This window comes from Phyllostomus hastatus, unplaced genomic scaffold (assembly GCF_019186645.2).
Source record: "Phyllostomus hastatus isolate PE091 unplaced genomic scaffold, TTU_PhHast_1.1 phas_contig_210, whole genome shotgun sequence".
Taxonomy (NCBI): Eukaryota; Metazoa; Chordata; class Mammalia; order Chiroptera; family Phyllostomidae; genus Phyllostomus; species Phyllostomus hastatus.
This window is the reverse complement of record NW_025333737.1, coordinates 15,160,115-15,181,229: the sequence shown is the minus strand read 5'-3', so window position 1 is coordinate 15,181,229 and position 21,115 is coordinate 15,160,115. Positions and strand designations below refer to the sequence as shown.

The window sequence follows — 21,115 nt, the reverse complement described above, 5'->3', positions numbered from 1 at the left end:
TACTGGCCTACCCTGGGCTCTGCAGCCCTTTTTGAGGGTTTCTCCTGCCGTACCCACCTCTTCCTTGGCGGCACTGGGGGCTCTCTCAGCTAGAAATATTGCTTTTAAAAACACAGTTGGGCCCTGGCTGGCATAGCTCAGTGGATTGAGCGCCGGCTGTGAACCAAAGTGTCGCAGGTTCGATTCCCAGTCAGGGTACATGCCTGGGTTGCAGGCCATGACCCCCAGCAACCGCACATTGATGTTTCTCTCTCTCTCTCTATCTCCCTCCCTTCCCTCTCTAAAAATAAATAAATAAAGTCTTTAAAAAAAGAGACAAAATCAAATTTAAAAAATTAAAAAAAAATTTAAAAAACACAGTTAAGATATTGGGGTATATACAACTTTATGTTCTGCTTTCTTTCTCTAAAACTTTGTGAGCAATAGCTCTTGCCATGATTTATTAAGAACATGATATTAATCACAGTATAAGGCTACCTTATAGAAATGTATTATAACTTGTTTAACTCTTTCCCTATCATTGGGTATTTAGATCGCTTCGAGGTTTTTGCTGCTACAAATTACATTATGATGAAAGTTCGCTTATACATCTTTGACTGCCTGTCGAATTTTCTTAGAACAGGATCAGAGGAAAGTGGAATGGCAAGGTCAAAAGGTACAAACTTTCTGAAGACCTTTGACACGTTGCCCAGTCCCAGTTTGCACCCAGTTACCCCACAGGGAGGTGTTTCGGGGCGTGGCCTAGCCTCCAGCCCAGCAGTGCCCAGGGAATGTGAGTTAGTGGTTTCACTCCCAGTACTGAGTATTATTTTAAACCACTCCCAGTACTGAGTATTATTTTAAAAACCTCAGCCAATCTGGTAGGCCAAACTGTCCTCATGTAAATTTACATTTATTATTCAGTGAGGTTGAATCCCCCCACCCAAATATTTATTAGCTACCTGTATTTCTTCTGTGAAATTGTCTGCTATGGCTCTTCCCCATTGTTCTATTAGGTGTTCATGTTTTTCGTATTGATTTGCAAGAGTTTTCTATGTATTACCTTTCTGTCACATTTGCCTCAAAACTCGGATACAATTCAAAGATCTGGCTCCCGCTCCAAATTATGCAAACCACTGTACAATGTGAGGAGAAGCACTAAAGGAGATCAGTAAGGAAATAATTAGGGGAAGAGAAGGAGCCCTGGATGTAACAGAAAAGTGGGACAAATTCTCAACGGATCTCTCAGGATGACGGAAGGTGTGTTCTCCGTGCAGGTGGAGGGTTGTCTGAGCCTCGTGTGCCCAGGAACGTTTTGTGCACAGGGAACCTCACCTTCGAAATAATATTTGAGAGTTCACGGAGGGCCGCTGGGGAAGAGGCAGGAGAGAAACTAACAGTGGTTCACTGCCCACTGTAGTCAGGTGCTGGTCAGCATATGATTTCCTTCAGTTATTAGAGCAGTGCGATGAGATAGGTTTTATGACCCTTATTTTAAGACAAGGGAACAGTAGCCCAGAGTGGCTATTTGCCCCCCCCTCCCCCCCCTCCCCCCCGTTCCACCTCTAGGAGGACGAAGAGCTGGATTAGAGGTGAGGTCTGCCCTTCCGGACAGGAGGCATTAGATCCCGGGGTCCTGAGGACATCTAGTCACTACAGGTTCACGTGTGCTCCAACTGCACCTAATTCCAAGCCACCCAGATGTTGCCCTGTTCTGTATTTCTGTGTCCACTGCAGTATATGTCGTATTTTAAAATACAGGCTACTGTTACCATGTTCAGTGGGTGGCGGGCAAGTGGGATGGATGCTCAGTGGTCTCCCCGAGGGAAGGACAGGTCCACAGCAAGGCTGGCTGTCGCCTGTGGCTTTCCCTGAGTCCCAAGGGAGGCTCCTTAGGGCCTGTCCTTCCACCACCACAGGCGAGGGCAACGAGGTTCGCAGAGCAGCATGGCTTGGGCCTTAGGAGGAATGCTCAGGATTGAAAGAGGTGGTGTCTACCACACCAGCATTTTAGAGTAAAGCGTATATTCATTCTGATGTTTCTCACACATTAAGATCTTGACACCTGGGTCAGAGGGGAGACCATCTCTGTGGGTGGCAAGTAGTCCGACTTGCACAGACACTCCTGGGAGGTGGGTGGGAGCTGCAGACCGCCTCCCCACCCCCACTCCCATCCAAGCCCCAGCCCCAGCCCCCCAGCCCCTAGATGCCTTCTCTGGAAGCCTAACAGCAGGCATCCACTCAAAACCATGCACAACCATGTATAAGCAGTAATGACAGAGAGAAAGAAAAAAACTTCCCCCTGCCTGCCTTTCCCCACCAACCTCCCCTGGAGAAGGGAACCGGAGTCAATGGTTTGCTTATTAAACCTGGGTTTCCCTTCACAAGTGTGTGCAAACCCTGTGGAATTCATCAGGTAAGAGCGCAAGTCACTTCTCTCCGGGGATCAGGACGCATGGGCGCATGGGCTAGGGGGTTTTACCTGCTCCCCGGAGGGCCGGCGCCTTCACGGGCAGCTGTGACTTCTGTCTGCTTCTGTCCCCAGGCGCTCCCGGGCTCTGCAGGTCTGGGCTGACCGTCAGTCTCCCCAGGTTTGGCCTCCTCTTCTTGGATAAAATCTGGGGTGACTGGGCTGCTGAGAGGTGCAAATGAATTTTCAATAATGTATTTTCTACAGACAAACCTGCCCCGTATAAAGAATGCTCATAAGGCCGGCAGGAGGGAAGGCAGCCCAGGGAACGGAGCCAGGAGTTCAGAGAAGAGTCGGATTTGAAGCCTGGGAACCCCGCCCGGTAGCCACGTGGGCGTGGGCAACTCACTTCACTTCTTAAAGCCTCACTTTCTCCACCTGTCCCATGGATTTAATACCCGCTTCCTACAGCTGTTGCCACCGTGAATGAGCACCTGGGACACCTGCAGTGCCTTTTCTTTTGCTAAGAAGGTTCTAGCTGCCAATTCATTGGTGCTGGGATGGGCCTGTAGGTCAGTCACACTGTGAAGAGCCTTCTGCAGTCGGGACACACGGAGGCCCCGCTCCTTCCGCGTCACCCAAGTCTGAACCACAGCCTGCTTTGTGCCTGCATGTCCATGTCCTTGGGTGTTTACTGGCAGCCAACATGGCCTCCCAGAGGGTCCCGAGTACCTGGGGACCGTGCTCCTGTCTTCCTGCTTCTGCTCTGCTTCCCGATGTGCTGGGACGAAACACTCACAGGAAGACAACAGCTGCAGTGCTCACGTGGGCTGAGTGCCCAATGACTATATATCTTTTTTAATTCACATTTTGAATTAGGCTGCTAATTGGTATGAATCATCTCATGTTCCTTCTTCACAGGTTTTAAGCATCAGTGCATGTGAGTTTGGGAAAGAGCTTTGGTATTTTCCATGCACCTCTACAAGTTCCTGGGTTCACAAACAGTTAAAATTGTGACTATCTGGACTGACTGACTCCTTCCAAGAGAATTTTCCTGGCTCATCCCCTTCTGGACAGTTCAGAAAATACACACACAGGCACCAGGGGGCGGGAAGCTGGGAAGGGTCCTTGAGCCGTGCGAGAGAGCGCAGCCTTTCCTGGCACGGCAGACAACTGGGTTTGCGTTCCAGCGTGGAGGTTGTGGTTGCACGAATACTTGTCATCCGGACTGAGGAAAGGGACAGAGTTCTCCTTGGCAGCCATGAAGCCTGGTTTAATACGACGGTCAGATGACATTTCCTTTTCCTGACTGTGACTGACCCCGGCAGGGGAAGGCAGCGGTTCCGTGTCCCGAGGCGGAGAAGACCAGGTTCCGCAGGGAACTTACTAGAAAAGAGGGAAGCTGCTGGTGGTGTTGGTTCCAGTTTAGGGCAAGCTGGTGGAGCTCCGAGAGGCCGTGGGCATGAGCAGAAAGGAGAGAATTCTCCAGAAGATGAGAATAGATTCTTTGGAGGGTGGTGATTTGACACAATTCAGTGACAAGAGGAGAGTGAGAGGAAGAGGGTGGCAGACAGGGACCAGGGACTGCACAGGAAGGGACCCGGCACAGAAAATGGTGGAGGCTCTTTCTCATACTACCCCCCCTCCCAACTCTCAGAATTCAACAGCTGCCTCCTGCCTCTCCCCTGACCTGACTGACAGGGTTTGAGGAAGCAGCAGGATTCTTACCGACTGAGGGAGAAACCGAGGGAGGACCAGGGAAGGGGCAGGCTTGGGGCTCAGGCCAAGTTCAGCGCGTGTTTGAGACCAGCCCAGAGGTCCTGGTCACAAGCGTTTTACTTTGATTCTCAGTTTCCTATTCAAAATTCCTTCTCAGCCAGGGCAGCTGAACATCACTGCGCCCACAGGCCCCGACTCCCCCGCCCCACCCCCATCCCCTCACACCATGGGGGCAGTGATCCTTGCCCTCAGGGGGCCTGCCGGCCAGCAGGTCCTCCAAGGTATGTTTCCAACTTTACATCTACCAAGTCTGCTCTGACTCTGCTTTGGGGAGAACTCACTGGGTTCTGTGGCCTTTGGCATTTAAATATTCTAACACTGTCTCAGGTGTGTGTCTTCTCTCTCTGGACTGTGAGGTCCTTCAGGATGAGGTCTCTGCCTTCGGCCAGCCTGTGTATTGCCTCGCACTCACCGTTAGGACAAATGAAAGTCGCCTAGCAGGGTTTGCCGGGCTGGAGAGGACACGCTGAGCTGAACTATGGGGATTTCCAAAAGTAGGACAAATGTTTTCTTGAGCAAAAACACCCACGATGGCTTACGGCAACAGGTTATTTTGTTTTCTTATTCAAAAAAGTGCTTCCCTCCCCCTCCCCAAAGAATCAGTTCTCTTAAATGATTTCCATTGCCAGTTTCTCTTCTAATCAAGTTATCAGCAAACTAAAGTAATAAAGCCAAATGATCAGAGACTGTTTTAATAGGTCTGGCAGCGAAGAAATCACTACTGATAGTTCAGGCAGGAGCCTCTGACCTTTGGCAATTTGAACCTCAGTATCTGCAACTATACAGTGGGAATATTCTTGTTGAGTTAGTGTGAAGTTTAGCAACAATAAATATCAATGGTCTAACCCAGTGCCTGGTGCATATTAGCTACTAAAAATGGTAGCCACTGCTTCTACCGTAAATAGTGATTATGACACCAGTGACAATGGGAAATCTGAGGTCACTCCCATGAGAGACCGGAGCTGGACCAGAAACTGCTCGTCATGCCAGCTCCATAGGTTGAGAATAACTTATTCCAATAGCCTTCGTTCCTGGCTCTCTCCCTCAATCCTTTTACAAAATCCAAAAGGCAAATAGCAACTCTCTTTTTATTATAATTTGTTCAACAAATACCTGTCTGTCTTTGCTATGCAGTAATTTGAAGGTTTACAAAGATGAGTAAGACATTTTGGTCATGCCCTTAAAGATTATAATCTAATTTGCCTGCACCACTGACTTCTTCCCTGTGGAGCCGTTTAGGTTTTATGGAAAGCAAACTCTTGTGAAATCTTACTTCTCCAGCTGCAAATGCAGTCACAAGTGACCGAGATTGCTTAGTTTGTATGTACCTGGACTCCAGTTCCGAATCACCTCACCCTCTCCCCAAACTGAACCAAAGTCAGACCTTCGGGGCCTTTCTGGGGATGCCCCTCGCCGTGGCATGGTTCATACATCAAGCCGAGGAAGACCAAGTGATAATTACACTGGAAGATGAAATACAGCTCCCTCTTCAGGTAGTAGGACGGGCCCTTCGCCTTACAGAGAAGGAAGGGGATTGATTGTGTTCAGGAGCTTCGTCACCAGGCAACTCGACATCCTGATGTTCGCCAGTGAGCTCTGGGAAGACTGTGGTTTGCTTTAGACAATGTGACCCCCGGAACTTCAATGTGGGGTCTGAGCAAGGTGGTGTCTCCGGTGGCAAAGAAACCCAACAGCTATTGAGATAAAGCGTGTCTTGCCTCAGTTCTCTTGACAATGTAATTGTTGACAGAATAGCTTTTAATTTCACCAAGAAAAGAAATACAGGTAGAAATCTCATATCTGCACGAGCCCCTGACCACCAGAACAAGGTCTATTCACTGAAAATTGTTCAGTGCCTCCCCTCACTTGTCGACAGATAAAGTGGAAAAGAGTGAGAAAGCGAAAAATACTGTTCCTGAGCCTTTACCCCTTCCCCTCTCTACCTTGATTCTGTCGCCTGGTGCCTAGGAGGTGCCAAGATTCTGTCTGAGAGATGCCTTTTTAAAAAGATTTATTGCTTCCTTTAGATGGTGGGAAGAATTACAGCTTAATTACCAGCGTTGGTGTTGCCGTGGTGTAATAGGCAGCTTTCTGTACAGTCACAAATAACAGGCCGCGGCGATCTGCCTGTTGGAGTGCGCGGGAGATGCGTGTCGTCTCACGCACCCAGAGGAGATCTTCATTAAAGCTTAATTATGTGCCATAAATATGTTTTATTTTGGAACCCAGGAGGTAGGATTTTTGATTTGGGGAAATGCGGTGTCTAATGAGTAGGCAGAAAAGGGAACATAAACAGCGACTGAGCCCTTTAATTTGTCCCTCCTCAGTGTGGTTCTGAACCGGTTTTCAGTTCCAGCGTGTGTTTTCCGAAAGCCCGGCCCCGGCGCCCCCTCCCAGGGCCGCCTCGGGTGCACACAGCCCATAGCCCAGGGGCCGATCAGACCCAGGGCCCGGCGGGTTTCCAAGTCCCAAGTGTGCCAGACGCAGGAGTGAAGAAATCAAATGAGCCCCGAGAGATGACAGGGTTTATTGGTCGCTCTCTCCTCAGTGCTGGAAGAGTTGAGTGAAGTGGCAGCCGCTGTCTTCCTGCTCCTCCCCTGCACACCACACCTCCCTACGTTTGTTGTTCATGACATTGCCCTCTGGGCCCCTCCCGCCCATCCACCTGCCTTCCGGAAGCCTGAGATAGCCCTCTCCCCCTGTGCTGTGTGCCCTTCCCCACGGCCACTTACCACATGAGGTAAATTTTACTGGGCCTTCTGGGGCTGGGCAGGCACAGCACAGGGGTCTCAGATGGGGTGGGAGAGGAGACTGGGAAATAGCACAGGGTTGCTGGAGACTCGGGCACGGGGCCAGGGGAGGTGGGGGTGGGGCTCACAGAGCTGGGAAAGGAAACCAGAGGGAGATGGGGGGAAGGGCTCTGGGCCACCGGGGAGGCAGGTGGCACGATGGGCAGGACAAGGCAGCAGTAATTGGTATTGGGCTGCAGGACAGGGGAGAAAGCAAAGACGGAGCAGTAAGGGGAATATTCAACACAGAACAGGGGGTGCTCGCTGCTGTCACCTGCACAAAAGAAAAAGAGCAGTCAGGAAGCGGCATGCACAATGGGAAGGACATAGAAACGTCTGTGAGTGAATCAAAGCTCAAAATTGGTTCTTCGGGGTGACCTCTCCAGGTGTCATGGGGCGGCAGGCACTGAGCTGGGACCTCAAGGTCGCCGAAGAGTTAACCAGGGAAATGTCATCAGCCATCACACCCTATTCCAGCCAATAGTCACTGGTGTCCCTGACAGATGCTGGAAAGTTCTTCCCCCACTAAGTTCCCATGTGGAAGCTCTCAGTCCCTTCTCGGCTCCCACAGCCCATCTAATTAGCTGTTCTGGCAGCAACATATGGTGGCCGGCGGGGTCTCACATAGGTAAGGCTCACCCCCTCAATCCTCCAGCTGCCCCCGGTTGGAGGTGGTGGTCATGCCTCAATCTGGCCTTTCTGCTGCAGAGGGAAAGCTCGGGAAAAGAGAAAGATGCAGAGAGACCCCCGGTGGCATCATGGGAAGGGAGAGAGACCACGGAGGGGAGAAAAGCAGGTGGATGAGGAAGGTGTCCAAGTGAAGTTAATGATTTGTTCGCTCAGCTCACACTCAATCTGCCAACCTGCTGGAGGCAGAATATGGGCACCTGAAGGAGAAGCCAGCATCAGAGCGACCCCCTCATGCATGACAGATCTCCCGGCCCTGCCACTAACCAGCTGGGTCACCTTGGATCAACTGTTTCCCTTCCCGAAACCTGTTTCCTCATCTGCAGAAGGAGACAAGAGCTCTCTCCAGCCTTGCCCCTCTGAGGCTGGCCCTTGGACTAGCAGTACGGACATCACCTGGGAGCCTCTGAGAAATGCAGAAACCCTGCCCATCCAGACCTGCCGAATCAGAACCTGCGGTTTATCAAGGTCTCTGGGTGTTTCTCGTGGGCTGTGAAGCTTGAGGAGCACAGCTCTGAGACAGGTGCCCAGACCTCTGTGATGAGCAACACCTGCAGTGCTTGTCAGAAGCCCGGCTCTGCAGGCCCCTCTCTGGAGACTGCTGTTCTGGGTCAGGACCGGGAACTGGGAACTGGTATTTTAATGAAGCACCTCCCGGGTGGTTCTTATCAGACAAGTTTAGAAAGTGCCACAGCTAAAATCAGTTCTAATTCCAAAAATGCCATCGTTTCACCCAGTTGAAAACCACTAAAGGCACACCTCGTTTTACTGTGCTTTGCTCTACTGCTCTTCACAGGTGTTGCTTTTTTTTTTTTTACAAATGAAAGGCAAGACCCTCCCACCAGCAAAAAGATGAGGACTTGCTTTTTTGTGATACTCGCTTCTTAATTCCAGAGGCCTGGGATCGAACCCACAGCATCTCCGAGGTATGCCTGTCCCCATAATGGAGGGGTCTCAGTCCTTCTTTACTTGAATCCTTTGTAGGACCTGATGCTGCCATCCAGACGCCTCCCGTGGCTCCTTCAGTGGGTGGTTCCTGCTTTTCGCATCCACTTTTTGGATCATTTCTCCAGAGTTGTCTCCCCACACTCTTCCCTTAACTGTTCTCACCCCCCAAGTTTCCCTCATCATCCCTCTTCTCACTGCATCCACTCTCGAGGGGGGCACGTGGCCGCAGCTGCTCTTGCTCACTGTAGTGTAGGCCCGTGGGTTCCTCCTGGCGGCTGGGATCTGAAGCTGAGCAGCAGCCCCGGGTATCTGGGTGCTTCCTGGCACTCCCCCCTGGCCCCTGCCTGCCCCTCAAAGACAACACCCACGGAATGGGACCCACCCTCTTCTCACTTTCTCAGCCTTGGCAACGGCAACCAGCATTGGCCTAGTTTCCTGGGCCGGGACCCCAAGTTTTCTTTGATTCTTCTTTTTTTTTTTTTTAAGATTTTATTTATTTATTTTTAGATAGGGAAGGGAGGGAGAGAGAGAGAGAGAGAGAGACAGAGACAGAGAAGGACATCAATGTGCGGTTGCTGGGGGTTATGGCCTGCAACCCAGGAATGTACCCTGGCTGGGAATCGAACCTGGGACACTTTGGTTCCCAGCCCGCGCTCAATCCACTGAGCTATGCCAGCCAGGGCTTGATTCTTCTTCTTTTTTAAAATCTCCACACCTAATAGTCACCACATTCGGCCAGGTTTACTTCCCTCAACATCCCTCAAGCCCAGCCCCTCCCCTATCCCCTCTGCTTTTGCTCCCAGTCAAGCCCTTCTCATTTCCCTCTGGGTCCTCAGCAACGACTGCTTCTCTGGTCTCTCGGCCTGTGTCTGACTGTCCTCACCCTTCCAGCCAGTCGGCTTTCAAAAATGCCAGTCTGATCACATCACTTCCTGCTCAGCCTCTGGCCGTGATTGATGCTCTACTGCCGTCAGCATGGCATTTGAGGCCCTTGGGCATCTGGTCCTCGCCTGCCTATAGGGTGTCACCTTTATGCTCTATACTTTCCAGTTTGCAGCCTGACCCTACACCAAAGCATCTCAAACTCAAATGTGCAGAGGTCTTGTTAAAGGCAGGTTCTGATTCAGTAAGTCTGAGCTGGGACACAAGGTTCTGTATTTTTATTTTCTTTTTTTATGTTTAGAGAGAAGGGGAGGAAGGGGAAAAGAGGGAGAGAAGCATCAATGCAAGAGAGAAACATTGGTTTCCTCTCATGTATGCCATGACTGGAGACCAGACCTGCAACCAGGCACGTGCAGCGAGCTTTCGCTTTGTGGGACAACGCCCAACCAACTGAGCCACATGGGTTGGGGCATGAGGCTTCTGTATTTCTAAGAAGCTCTTATGTGGTGCCTCTTTTCCCAGTCTGGGGACACTTGGAGACCAAGGCCCTAGGTGATTTGTAGTTCCTTGATGTCTGTCTGTTAGTCTGTCCCTCCCCTTCTTCCTGGCTCTCTGTCCCCACCCTGCCTTTGCACACTCAGCATATGCTGCTGGGCACATCTTTCTTGCCTTCCTCTCCTGGCTAAATCCCCTGTCCTTCAGGGTTTCCACCCCACTGCAAGCTCTTAGAACTTACCTTGGTCAGGACATGGTGGTGTCCTGCCCCCGACTAGGCTGTGAGCCCCTGGAAGGCAGGCCCCGTGGGTTTTGTGTCTGTATTCCCAGCACCCATGCCCTGGCTGGCAGGTGAGCATGCAGTGAACATGTGAGGTGAGTGAACAAGCAATGGGTGAGAAAGCAAGTGCACCCTGGCATTGTGCACCCTGGCACAGCGGGGTGGCTGAGTGTACCTGCTAGCATCCCATAGGTACTGGGTAAATGGATGTCATCATGGATAATCAAATAGTTAAAAGGCTTTCTAATCAAGTTATAACCTCTCTTACATCCCCAACTGTAATCTCTCTTATAAAGATGCTAACCTGAGAGCAGCATATGGGCAGGTAAGCCGAGGGGGGTTGAGAATTAACCTTTACTCAAAGCCTAGTCTAGGCCCAGGAGTTTAGCCCCCTTGTCTGGCTGGTGAGGTGGGTAATAACTCCATTTGCCGATGAGGAAACTGAGTTTGGAGAAGTTGCCGGTTCACGTCTATAGGGCTGTGAAGTGGTGCCTTACGATTCTGAGCCAGGACCTCCTGCTCTGGGCTCTGTGGCACCCCCGAGCCCCTCTGCCTTGGAAGTTTTACCATAAATGGGCTGTGAATTATGACAATCTGTATGAAAATGGGAGCATCCGCTTGTGTGGGTTGTTTTCTGACTTGGGCAGGTAACTTGGAAAGTTGTTGGACGCCAGCGGGCTTGCCTGGGAACTTGCTGACCTTGGCCTTTCAGATAAAATCTTCATCAGAATTTATTTGCAAGGTAGGTTATGGACATTTGGAATCTGCCTCAAATTTCTCTTCCAAGCTCCTCTTCTAGTGGATATTTCCCAATTCAAATGAGAAGAGTTATTTTAGATGTTTATCTTTATAGATGTGAGTTCGCTGCTTTTTCTTAGTTTTACAAAAACTTGTCTTCATGATAAGCCACTATTAAGCTGAATAGGTTTTGCCACTCCTACAAATCTGAGTCGGGTAATAACTAACATTGAACTCAATAAGTGAGGATAATTTCGGAACACTTGGCTTTGTTTTAAAGGGCAAGATTTTGGAAGCAGGCTCCCAGTTCTCCATCCAGATCCGTTTTCCTGGCACGTAACTAGGGGACTATGCCCACACCCTAGGTGAGGGCACAGGGCACCCTCACTTCCCGTGTGCCCAGCACTGGGGTAGGGCGTGCTTAAGGACTCCAGGAGCCAGAACCCCACAGCACAATGGCCTCCGGAGCCTGTGCGTGTCCTGGAAAGGAGAGGTGGCTCCTGTCCAACGCAGACTGCAGCTGAGAGGGAAGGAGTCCGGGAGCCTGAGGCCACTAACTCCCTGTCCCCCTGTACATGCCGGGCTTGCTGACTGTTCCACTTCTTACTTGGTCATACAGAATTCTGAAATCAGAACGTGTAATTTAGCTATGCTTTTTCTCACCCTATATTGGTGTTACCCTTGATCATGAGCTAGGATTTCTGAGTCAGTTGCACATCAGACCTAGCTGGGTGTTGACCCTGCCTGGATTTTCCATGTCTTTTTGGAGATAAAGCGAATCCCTGGCTTGGTAAATGCTTTCTGATCATTCCTCTCTTTCCATTTGGTGTTTTTCTTTGGAAATTCAGGGTGTGGTAAAAGTGTCTGGACTTGTATTTTTGTTAGGATTTAAAAAATTATAACTCTGATCTTTGGCAAAGGAAAAGAAGATTGGGGGGAGGTGGACAACATTCATACAAAGAAAACAAAGTTTTCTAGTTCACTGTCTCTACTGATTGCTGCTCTTACGTGCTAGATCCACAATGCTGCAGTGTATTGGACAAGGGCTTGTGGTGTCAGGCAGTATTTTAATGGCTGAGCACGCAATTTACCGTTTACTCTTCACAGCAATCCTAGCAGGTGAGATCTGTTCGATCCCGTTTTATAGATGAGAAACTGAGGTAGGGTAAGTTACTCGCCCAAAGGAACATAACAAGTAAGAAATGGGGCCCAGAGGCTAATCCAGGCATTTTGACTCCAAAGCACTTGTCCACCCATAAACCGCACAACTCTGCATGGACGGAAAGAGTAAGGAGCAGTGCAAGCTGGCTCATTTAGTTCCGTGGAATATATGACCTTAATTTAAAATGCGTGAGTTCTTTCCAACAGTGTGAAGTACAATGAGCATCTGATGCCTTCTCAGTTGTAAGTCTATTCGCAGAGGGCACGGATAGTCCCTGTATTGTAAGTCACCATTTTAGGGGCTCTGGGTGGCAATTCCCATGTAAGGAAAAACTCTTGTGACCCGGGTCGTCATTGCAGGGGTTTGCATCTGTGTCCAGCCACACTGCCAGCTCCATTATTTCATCTGGTACGGGTCTGGCGTAACACTGGGAGGAAGGTTAACCTGTGAGACAGAGGTTGCAGAGGGAGTTCACTGTGTCTGATGCTTTCGTTTTGCAAAGAATCTTTGGTCTGACATGGGAAGAAGTTCTGGTGACTCACTGCCAACTTTGTGTTTGCCCCAAAATGCATTAGGAAAATAATTTTTCTATAGAGGTGCAGAAAAGCAGGAAACTACAAATTTACCTGGTGAATGGGGTCGATGTGTCCAGATAATCCAGGTCCCAAACGCTTTTTTTCTGTAATACTAGGGCATTCATCTGAATTTTCTGAGTTGTCACCCTCAGCCAACTCAAGTTTTCCTGGAGAGACTCAGCTTAAATTCTCGCCACATCTCTGGGCTCCCATTTCGCTATGCTGATGAGGGAACTCTGAGGGGATCCGTAAGGGGGGTCTGCACATGTAAGTAGAATGGGTATTAGGACACAGAGGCGGTGCTTTCAGTCAGCTCTGTGACCAGCTCAGTTTGCTGTGCAACGAATTCAGCTTCTGTAGCGACGAGGCTGGTCACCGGGACTGCTACAGTTGCTGGATGGCCAGGCCACCATCAGGCTCACGTCCACATGGTCTGGTTCGCAGTCTGGGGCCACCGTGTCATGTTGGTGCTGGTGGTTTTTAAAGGCTTCTTATTACAAGTAACGTCAAATTTTCTTTGATGATATTGATCTTTCTGCCAACTTGGCTGTCTTGCCTAAACTTTGGTGCTTTGCAATCTAGTAATTCTTCAACTTCACTGTTTTATAAAATGTAAAGTGAATTAATTTATCCTCTTTGTCAGTGTTGTATGTTCCATAAGGAGAATTTACATCTGTATTAATTAGATGAAATGAAGTCACTGAGTGAGTCTGCCCAGTTCATTTTATAGTTTTTCTTCGTGGACGACAAAGCACACCATGTGAACAGTTACCGAGTTTTAGCAAGAAGGCTATGGAGTTGCATTATTTAAACTTAAATTCAATTTTTTTCCACTAAAAAACATCCTCAATTCAATCCATTACAACACGTATTTTGAAATATTTGGGGAATGATCTTATCTGCCTTATTTCATTCTTTAACAGCTGAATTAAAAACCAAAGTCCTACTTAAAATCTTCAAAATGAGAAATTAATTATGGTGCTACTCCCCCCCCAACCCCATTAAGTGAGAAGAGAGTTAGGGTTTTGCCTGAAAGGACATCATTCTAGAAGTAAATTTGTTTCCTACTTCATTAAAAGCAATAAAATGTGTGTGGTTCATCCGAGAGCTGCCATTTTCTAGAGATGCATTAAGGCTTAACTGGATGGGTTGCAGGACACAGGATTAGAAAGTATGTAGCTGTGACTCGGGAGTAAGTGAATTGCATACTCTTTACGAATTCTCCGGCAGTTGATCGGGATCACTCCTGTTGCTCTGCAAGCAGAAGGCTGGCTTTTCCTCCCAGTGGCCCCAGCTTCGCCGTCGTTCCTGGGGGAGTGGAGTTTGCCCACAGATGTTGGCTCTGATGGGGATGAGCCCGAGGGACTCTAAACTTTCCGATGAATTTATCCCCTTTCTGGATACCATTAAATCACTCGTGCCTTAAGCAGTGGACTGGTCTTCGCTTCAAAGGCAGCTAAAGAGTGACTTATTTACCAAATTGCACAAAAGGGAGGATTTATCAAGCCCCTTCTCTCCCAGAGAGGACAACCTCAGAAGTGGAGGACTTTATTACTCTCTTTCTTGGCTATAAATTATGCCATTCAGATGCTCATGAAAGCTTCTCTTCATGCTCTTGCTTGAGTCATAAAACTTGATACCTGGGGCCAAATGCCTTTATCCACACCCCCTGCCCCCAAGAAGGGTGAAGAAGATGAAAAGGCGGTAATTCTAGGCAAGCGTCACACAAAAGCCAATGACTGGGCAGAAAATGTGGGCAGTAGAGACAGTTCCTCTACATTATCCACGATATTCTCCTAAGTAAATTTTACTGTTTGCATGAGATCGCCGGCCCCTCCAAAACCTGAATTGGCCACTTGGAAAGCGCCGGGTGTAACCAACAGCACCAATTCGATGCTGGTCATTACCGTTGACACTGGGATTTTTGAGTTTGTGGAAGTTAATAAGGCAGCTACTCACCTGCAGAGGGTTTGCTGGGGCCCACGTTCTCTGGTTTCTTTGTGGTCATGGTGCTTTTATCTTTTTGCCTGATGGATGTTTGGTTGATTGCTGGAAGTCTGGACTCACACTTCACCGCAGAATTTTTGACAGCTAATTTTGGTTTGGCTAGAGGGTCCTCCTTACCAGAAGTCTACGGAAAATGAAAGGACTTTGAGACTCAGTGGCCTATTAGGTCATTTTTGCTAGGCAGAGGAGAAAAAGACAAGCCAGATGCAGTGACCCCTCCATCGATAACTCTGCAGCAACCCACCATGCATGGTCCCTATGCCCTTTCACCAGTGAGATGCTGATGGACTGGGCGTATCAATTTAGAAACAATAGCAAAGCGAATGAGTCTATGTCGTAGAGCGTTATAAAAAGAAGGCACATTTAGTGGGCTATCTTGTAGAACATCATGAAAAGACTGCATCTCTGACCCTCAAGTAATTTGTTCACCAGTAAACAGCTCACGTTCAAAGCTGCATAGGAAAGCAGGAGAGACTATCAGTGCTTTTAAATTTCTTGCTGTTTGTTATTTGAACTACTTTGGGGGTGGGTGAGGAAAAAACTTCCTTGTGATAATCATATACTTAACAATAAAAAGGAAATTTAGATAGCGTGTTGGGGCTGAATAAGTCAGACCTCAGTTTAAATTCTGAATTGCTGGGCGTAACATAAGACAGGCTAATCTTTTAAAAAAGTCCCCTACCTGTCATTCTGCTGTAAAGAAATCAGTGTAAATCTATGCACAGACAAATCACAGTTCCTGCTGTGTCAGAATATCTCCACACAGCCTTGCATACACAATAAAAGTTACCCAGGCATTCAACAGCTTGTATACTTTGCCACGCTTCCACCCACCAAAGAAAAGATGAACACAGTATAAATGGCTTATGAGAAACCTGGTCCTGAAGGGTGATTTAAGTCCTGCCTTATGTTTTAGGCCCTGGTGTTAGTATGATTTTCTAGGCGATACACTAAGCAACAAACAAAACCACAAGCCTTCCTCGTACTTCCCCACCCTCCCCACCAACACACACCAGGAATTCCAACACTAACGCTACATTTTATTACACTGTGTGTTAGCCTGGTATTGGAAAATCCAGCCTTTTGCAGACACAGAATGCTAAATTAATACCCGCCTCCCCTCCCCAGCTGTGGCGATTTGTATTGATCTTCCTCATCGGTCTCTCTGACAGTTATGGCATTTTCATTTCAAGGCTCCTGACTCAGGAAAATACTTCGACTGGCTTTGAATTACTGGGTGCAACATAAGACAAACTAAACTCTAAAAAATCCCCCTACTCGTCCATCTTCTGTAAAGAAGATCAAATCTACAGGTGGACAGATTGTTACCCTCCAAGACTGTAAATCATGTCTTGTAATTTAGGGTCTGGATACAGCCTTCCAACAAATAATTATTGTTTCTCCCTACATTTTCAGAAAACAGACCACCCTCAGATAAAGGGACAGGAAAAGGCAAGGGCATAATGAATCGATTGTTCTCTTTCCTTTTCGATTCCGGAATTAAATAGAAATCCTTGAAAATTATTCTGAAATGTCAAAGATGAAACATTAGGTCATTTTTGAACACAAAATAGGCTCTCCATTCTCAGAAAAGGAAATGTGGCCAAATTTTAATTACGATGCCTAAGATTGTCATGGGCAAGAAGAACACGAGCGGGCATGGGGCAGCGTTCCTTCCACAAACTGCCCCCCACAAAAAAGCTCACAAGAGTGGGTGGAGAAATCTTTGCTTGCCTCAGGCAATGGGGAACTGGCAGGAGTTGGTGAAGAGACTTTATTGTATGGGGTGCTAAGTCATGTTTATCTTCCCTTCACCCATTCATTCATTATGCCATAAGCCTTTAGTAGAACCAAAGAGGTGACAGAAAGCTTGGCTGATTAGACCATGCCTATTGCATATGGAATTGTGCACCTGTGTTCTGCATATGTCCATCTCTGGTTCTTGGTTCCATCAACCTTACCTCCAGGTGGTAATCATTCAGGGTCCAGAAACTGCAGCTGGGAGTGGGTGTTTTGTCAGTTAGTGACTAAATCTAGAGTGGCAAGAACAATAAAATAATACCTATGAACATGCCACTAAATCTTTTCATTGAGGAATCTTAAGCAAATGACTTGGAAACCTTTTGTGTCTTCTCATGTACTCAACCATTTTCATTTATCCTTTCTCATGAAAACCTATCATATTTCTGGAGAGGAGGATCCTTGGTGGGGGTTGGGTATGGGGGGAAGTTTTTAGTAATTCATTCTGGCACTAAAGTGTGGTGTTCGAGACTCAGAGTCCAGCTTTCTGGGAGTGCATCCTGGCTCTTTCACGTGCTATTGTGAAAATAGCACAGATCTTCCCAGATTTTCTCACCTGGGAACAAGAGTATATACCGGTTGGTGGTTCCGTGAGGAATAACTGAATTAAGATATGTTTGTAGCACTTAGAATAGTGCCAGGCAAATAGTAAGTGCCATGTAAGTGCTGGCTTTTGCAGTCAGCCATTAATTCATGTTCAGTCATTGCAAAGATTAATGATTGAATGTTACCCACTGTTGAAACCAAAACCCAAAACCCGAATGAGAATACCAATGGGATGTTCACCTCTTCCACAGAGGTGTGAACGGAGAGGTGGGTGGGTTCCTGCAATGGACTCTTCGTTTCTTCTGAAGGCGATTTATGATAGCCTTACAAGTAGCCAGTTGAAACTGATCTAGTCTTAAGAAAATACGGTGCAATTTCTGTTTTAGACAGTGAAGCTCTACTGGCCAATATTCAATAACATTTAGAGATTCTCTAACAATACTCATTATTTTGACTTAAAGTTGATTTTTAAACTATGTTTTTTCATCTTGTGAATTTGAGCAGTAATTGCAATGTTCACCCCTTCCTCCACGTGTTCCTCAGTTAAAATGCCACGTGGAGGTGGAGGCACCAGCACGTTGTTGCTTCTTTGGGGAAAGAAAACAAGCTCTCTCTTTCAAAATCAAAGCCTGAAACACAAAAAATAAAATAAAAACACAACACTACCGATACATGTGTTTACTTTAAGTTCACTATTGGTAATTTGATGAGAAAGTCCTAATAAAGCCATGTTAACTAAACAAAGTTATTGTCGAAATCAATAGTTTCCGGAATATTATTATTTTTGTACTTAACATTTTCCAAAGATTCCCAACGTGTGCCCCTGGCCTCATCCATACTGATGTAAGATATTGCCGTGCCCAGGGCTGGGCTCTTCTACGTTTGCTCACACCGGGAAAAGGAGGAGCTTATAGTAGGGTGTGTGAGCAGCCGGGGCACTGAAGTAATGACTCAGTAACTTGAGTTACTGAGTCCTAGTTAGACTCCTGGCAAATGGAGAACCAAGGGTTCCTCAGGGATGTGAGATGACTAGATATATATATTTTTTATTTTTAGAGAAGGGGGGAGCAACATCGATTTGTTGCTCCACCTACGCATGCGTTCACTGGTTGACTCCAGTGCGTGCCCTGACTGGGACTGAACCCTCAACCTTGAGGTACCGGGATGATGCTCTAACCAACTGAGCTACCCGGCCGGGACAGAATGACTAGATTCTGGAACTGGGACCGAGTAACGCTGAGTCTGAAATGGCAGTGTGGCCGTGAAGAGAGATGATTGGAAGAGCCAGGGGACTGAAGCAGTCGGGGACAGAAAAGATGGAGTTGCTTTCCAGTTCTTTTCGGATGGTTCATTTCCAATCCCCTGGGGAACTAGTTCTCCACCGGCAGGCCCCGCCCCACCCCAGGGTGTGCCCCTGAATCCAGATGGACATGTGCAGAGCCCATTTTTGCCATGTGTCATGTGATGGACAGCTGGGTTGAGCGGGCCTGATGACACAGTGGAGATCAGGGCATGACCTGCTGTGGATGAGAGAGAAGAGGCGAAGAGCAGTGTCAGCCTGGTGCCGGAGAAAGACCGTGTGTTTCTTACGTTTGAAAGAAATGTAGTCTCATGCGGTTCTAAAAGAGAGTGATGGAGGCAGTGACCCTCGACACTCAAACACAGCAACATGGAAAGCGTGGCTGAGGGACTGTGGATACAAATGAGTATTTTCAGAGTACTGTCCCCAAAGTCCACATTCAGATTGTGCCTCAAACAAAAACTGCCTTGGGGAATTGAGGACAGCTTGTATAAATAGCATTCTGGATAGGATGCATACCTTTATGTGTTCAAGAAATAGAAAGTTAGTGTACTCTGTGCAGAGTGCTGTCCTAGCGCAAAGTGGGCTACATTTTCTCTCTGAAAAAACTCTAAGAATAGCAAAGTGCTTCATGTGTTCAGGATAATTTTGAGCTTGTCAGAACTGTAAACTTGAACAACAATTAAATATAGGAATTACTAACCTTTACAGGCTTTTTTTCATGACTCAGGCCCCACCTACCCAAATGAAACGGTTGCTTAGCCCCATTTCTCTCTCCCACCTGAAGACCCAGTTGCCAGGTGGGGCTGACAAGACCAAGATCAGCAGCAGAAGCCCTCACTCTCCATTTGCCTCAAGATGCTTTCAGGAGTCAGCTGGGCTGCCGTGTGCATGGATATCCTGGGCACCTGTTTCTACCACTGACTTCTATAGAGAATGCTCCTGCCTCCTCCACTCTGATTCTCGTGCTAGCAAGGTGGAATGACCCAGTCTGGGACACTGATCTGAGAGCAACAGTGGCTTCAGTGACTACAGTCTTTGTAACGTTGAATGACCACTGGGTCTGCTCCCTGAAGAAGAGGCACGTGGGACTTCAGAACATAGACCGTGATTACTCTCCATCCCACTAAGGAACGGCCTCTGGGTGAGGCCTAGAGCTAACCCCTGGCGTTCTGCGGAAGTCACTGTTGGTTCACATGGGTGGTGACCACATACTTTATATTTTGAAGACAAGTGTGTACAGTGTTCTCTGGGACAGAGTTCTGTGTGGTGGCAGCAGGTAAGGAGGTGATGTGGCCCAAATTGTTGGATTTCAAAAAGTTAAACAATAAAGCGTAGTGTTTAGTAGCCAGCTGAGGCTACTCAGTTGGGTATGGGTTTGCTACAAGTATGTATTTCTCTTTCTTCCTTTATCTCAATTCATAGTCTCCTTTTTAGTGGGGAGGAGCATCTGAGGAATGCAAAAGGGGATCCATCAGATAGGTCTCACCCATTAAGATACCTCCTACTCAAAATAATAGGTCAAAACACATGGGAATTAACTGAGAAGCAGATGTACCTATGATGTCTTCAACCCCATGCTGGGCACTATGAGGGAATATAAAAACAAGACACTTACCATAGGAGAGATAAGGTTAGTACTATGCCAGCAAAACGCAAAATAACACTCGATGAAGGAGTACATTGTATGGCACCAATTCTAAATTTCAAGAAACTCAGAGAAAAGGTGAGAAGTCAAGCGAAGTTTCGTGATGGAGGTGGTGTTTTCTGGGACCTGAAAGGCGTGTAGAAAATGGCTTAGGCTGCAGGCAGCTGCGCCAAGGCAGGGATGGAGCAGGAGGTGTGGCAGGATTCTTGGGCAGTGAGGCAGGTGGCAGAGCAGAGGTCTGGGGAGGAGAGGTGAGAAGTGAAGCTGGACGGCAGGGTGGGGGCAGATCGTGGGGGGCTCTGGGATTTAAGCAAAGGCTTAAGACTCAATGTGTTAGAGAATGGGGTCCGACTGAAGGTTTCTGAGTAGAAAAATTCCTGAGGTGACATTGAAGATGAGCGTGTATGTTTCTTTCAGGGGGAGAACACAAAGCATCCTGCAAATTGGCCAGTGAAATAATCTTTCTGTAGTTTCAATGGCTGATTTTTGTAGAGTGTAATTCCTTTCTTATTACAAAAGAATTGCATGTTCATAATGGAAAAAGACAAGCAGAAAGGAAAAAAATTAAAACATTCAAAACCCCATTAACCTTGAAATTAAAACTGCAAATAGCTTGGCTTTACCCTCTTTTAAGGACTGTGAGGGAGACGACTAGCTTTCCACCAAAATCCCTTCTCAAGTGATAAGAGCTGAGGCTGGGATGTGGCTGCCTGCCCTGAACAGAATGGTTCGGCCTCCCCTGCAGCTGCGTGCGGCCTCAGGAGTAAAGTTGAACCAGAGGCATGTGAGCCAAAGTGATGTGTGCAGCCTGCTTCAGAGGTAATCTCTGGCCCTGCCCCTTTGCTAGAAAGACAACAGCTTTGAAAACCATGTGTTGAAAACAATGAAACCATCGTCAGCCCGAGTCTCTGAAAGTCCGAGTGGAGGAGAGCTGCCCGCAGATCTGGTTCAGCCAGCGGACTGTCGCAGGTGTAGGAAGTAAACTCTTGATTGAGTCACTGCATTTTTGGTCCCTTTTGTTACAGCAGCTAACTTTACCCTACCTTTACCCTATGTTTATGTAGATATATAAATATATTTTTTTAAGATT

At 47.7% G+C, this 21,115-nt stretch overlaps 1 protein-coding gene across 1 annotated transcript in view; it reads right to left on the bottom strand.

Annotated features, from left to right (window-relative positions):
- Positions 1-21,115, bottom strand: part of MARCHF10 (membrane associated ring-CH-type finger 10) — a 72,480-nt gene that overhangs the window by 27,125 nt on the left and 24,240 nt on the right. Inside the window, exons 3-4 of the mRNA XM_045836085.1 lie at positions 14,684-14,855; positions 2,462-2,614 (exon numbers count right to left, since the gene is read on the bottom strand). Of these exons, the coding sequence (XP_045692041.1) occupies positions 2,462-2,614; positions 14,684-14,855 (325 nt within the window). The remainder of the gene's footprint in view (positions 1-2,461; positions 2,615-14,683; positions 14,856-21,115) is intronic.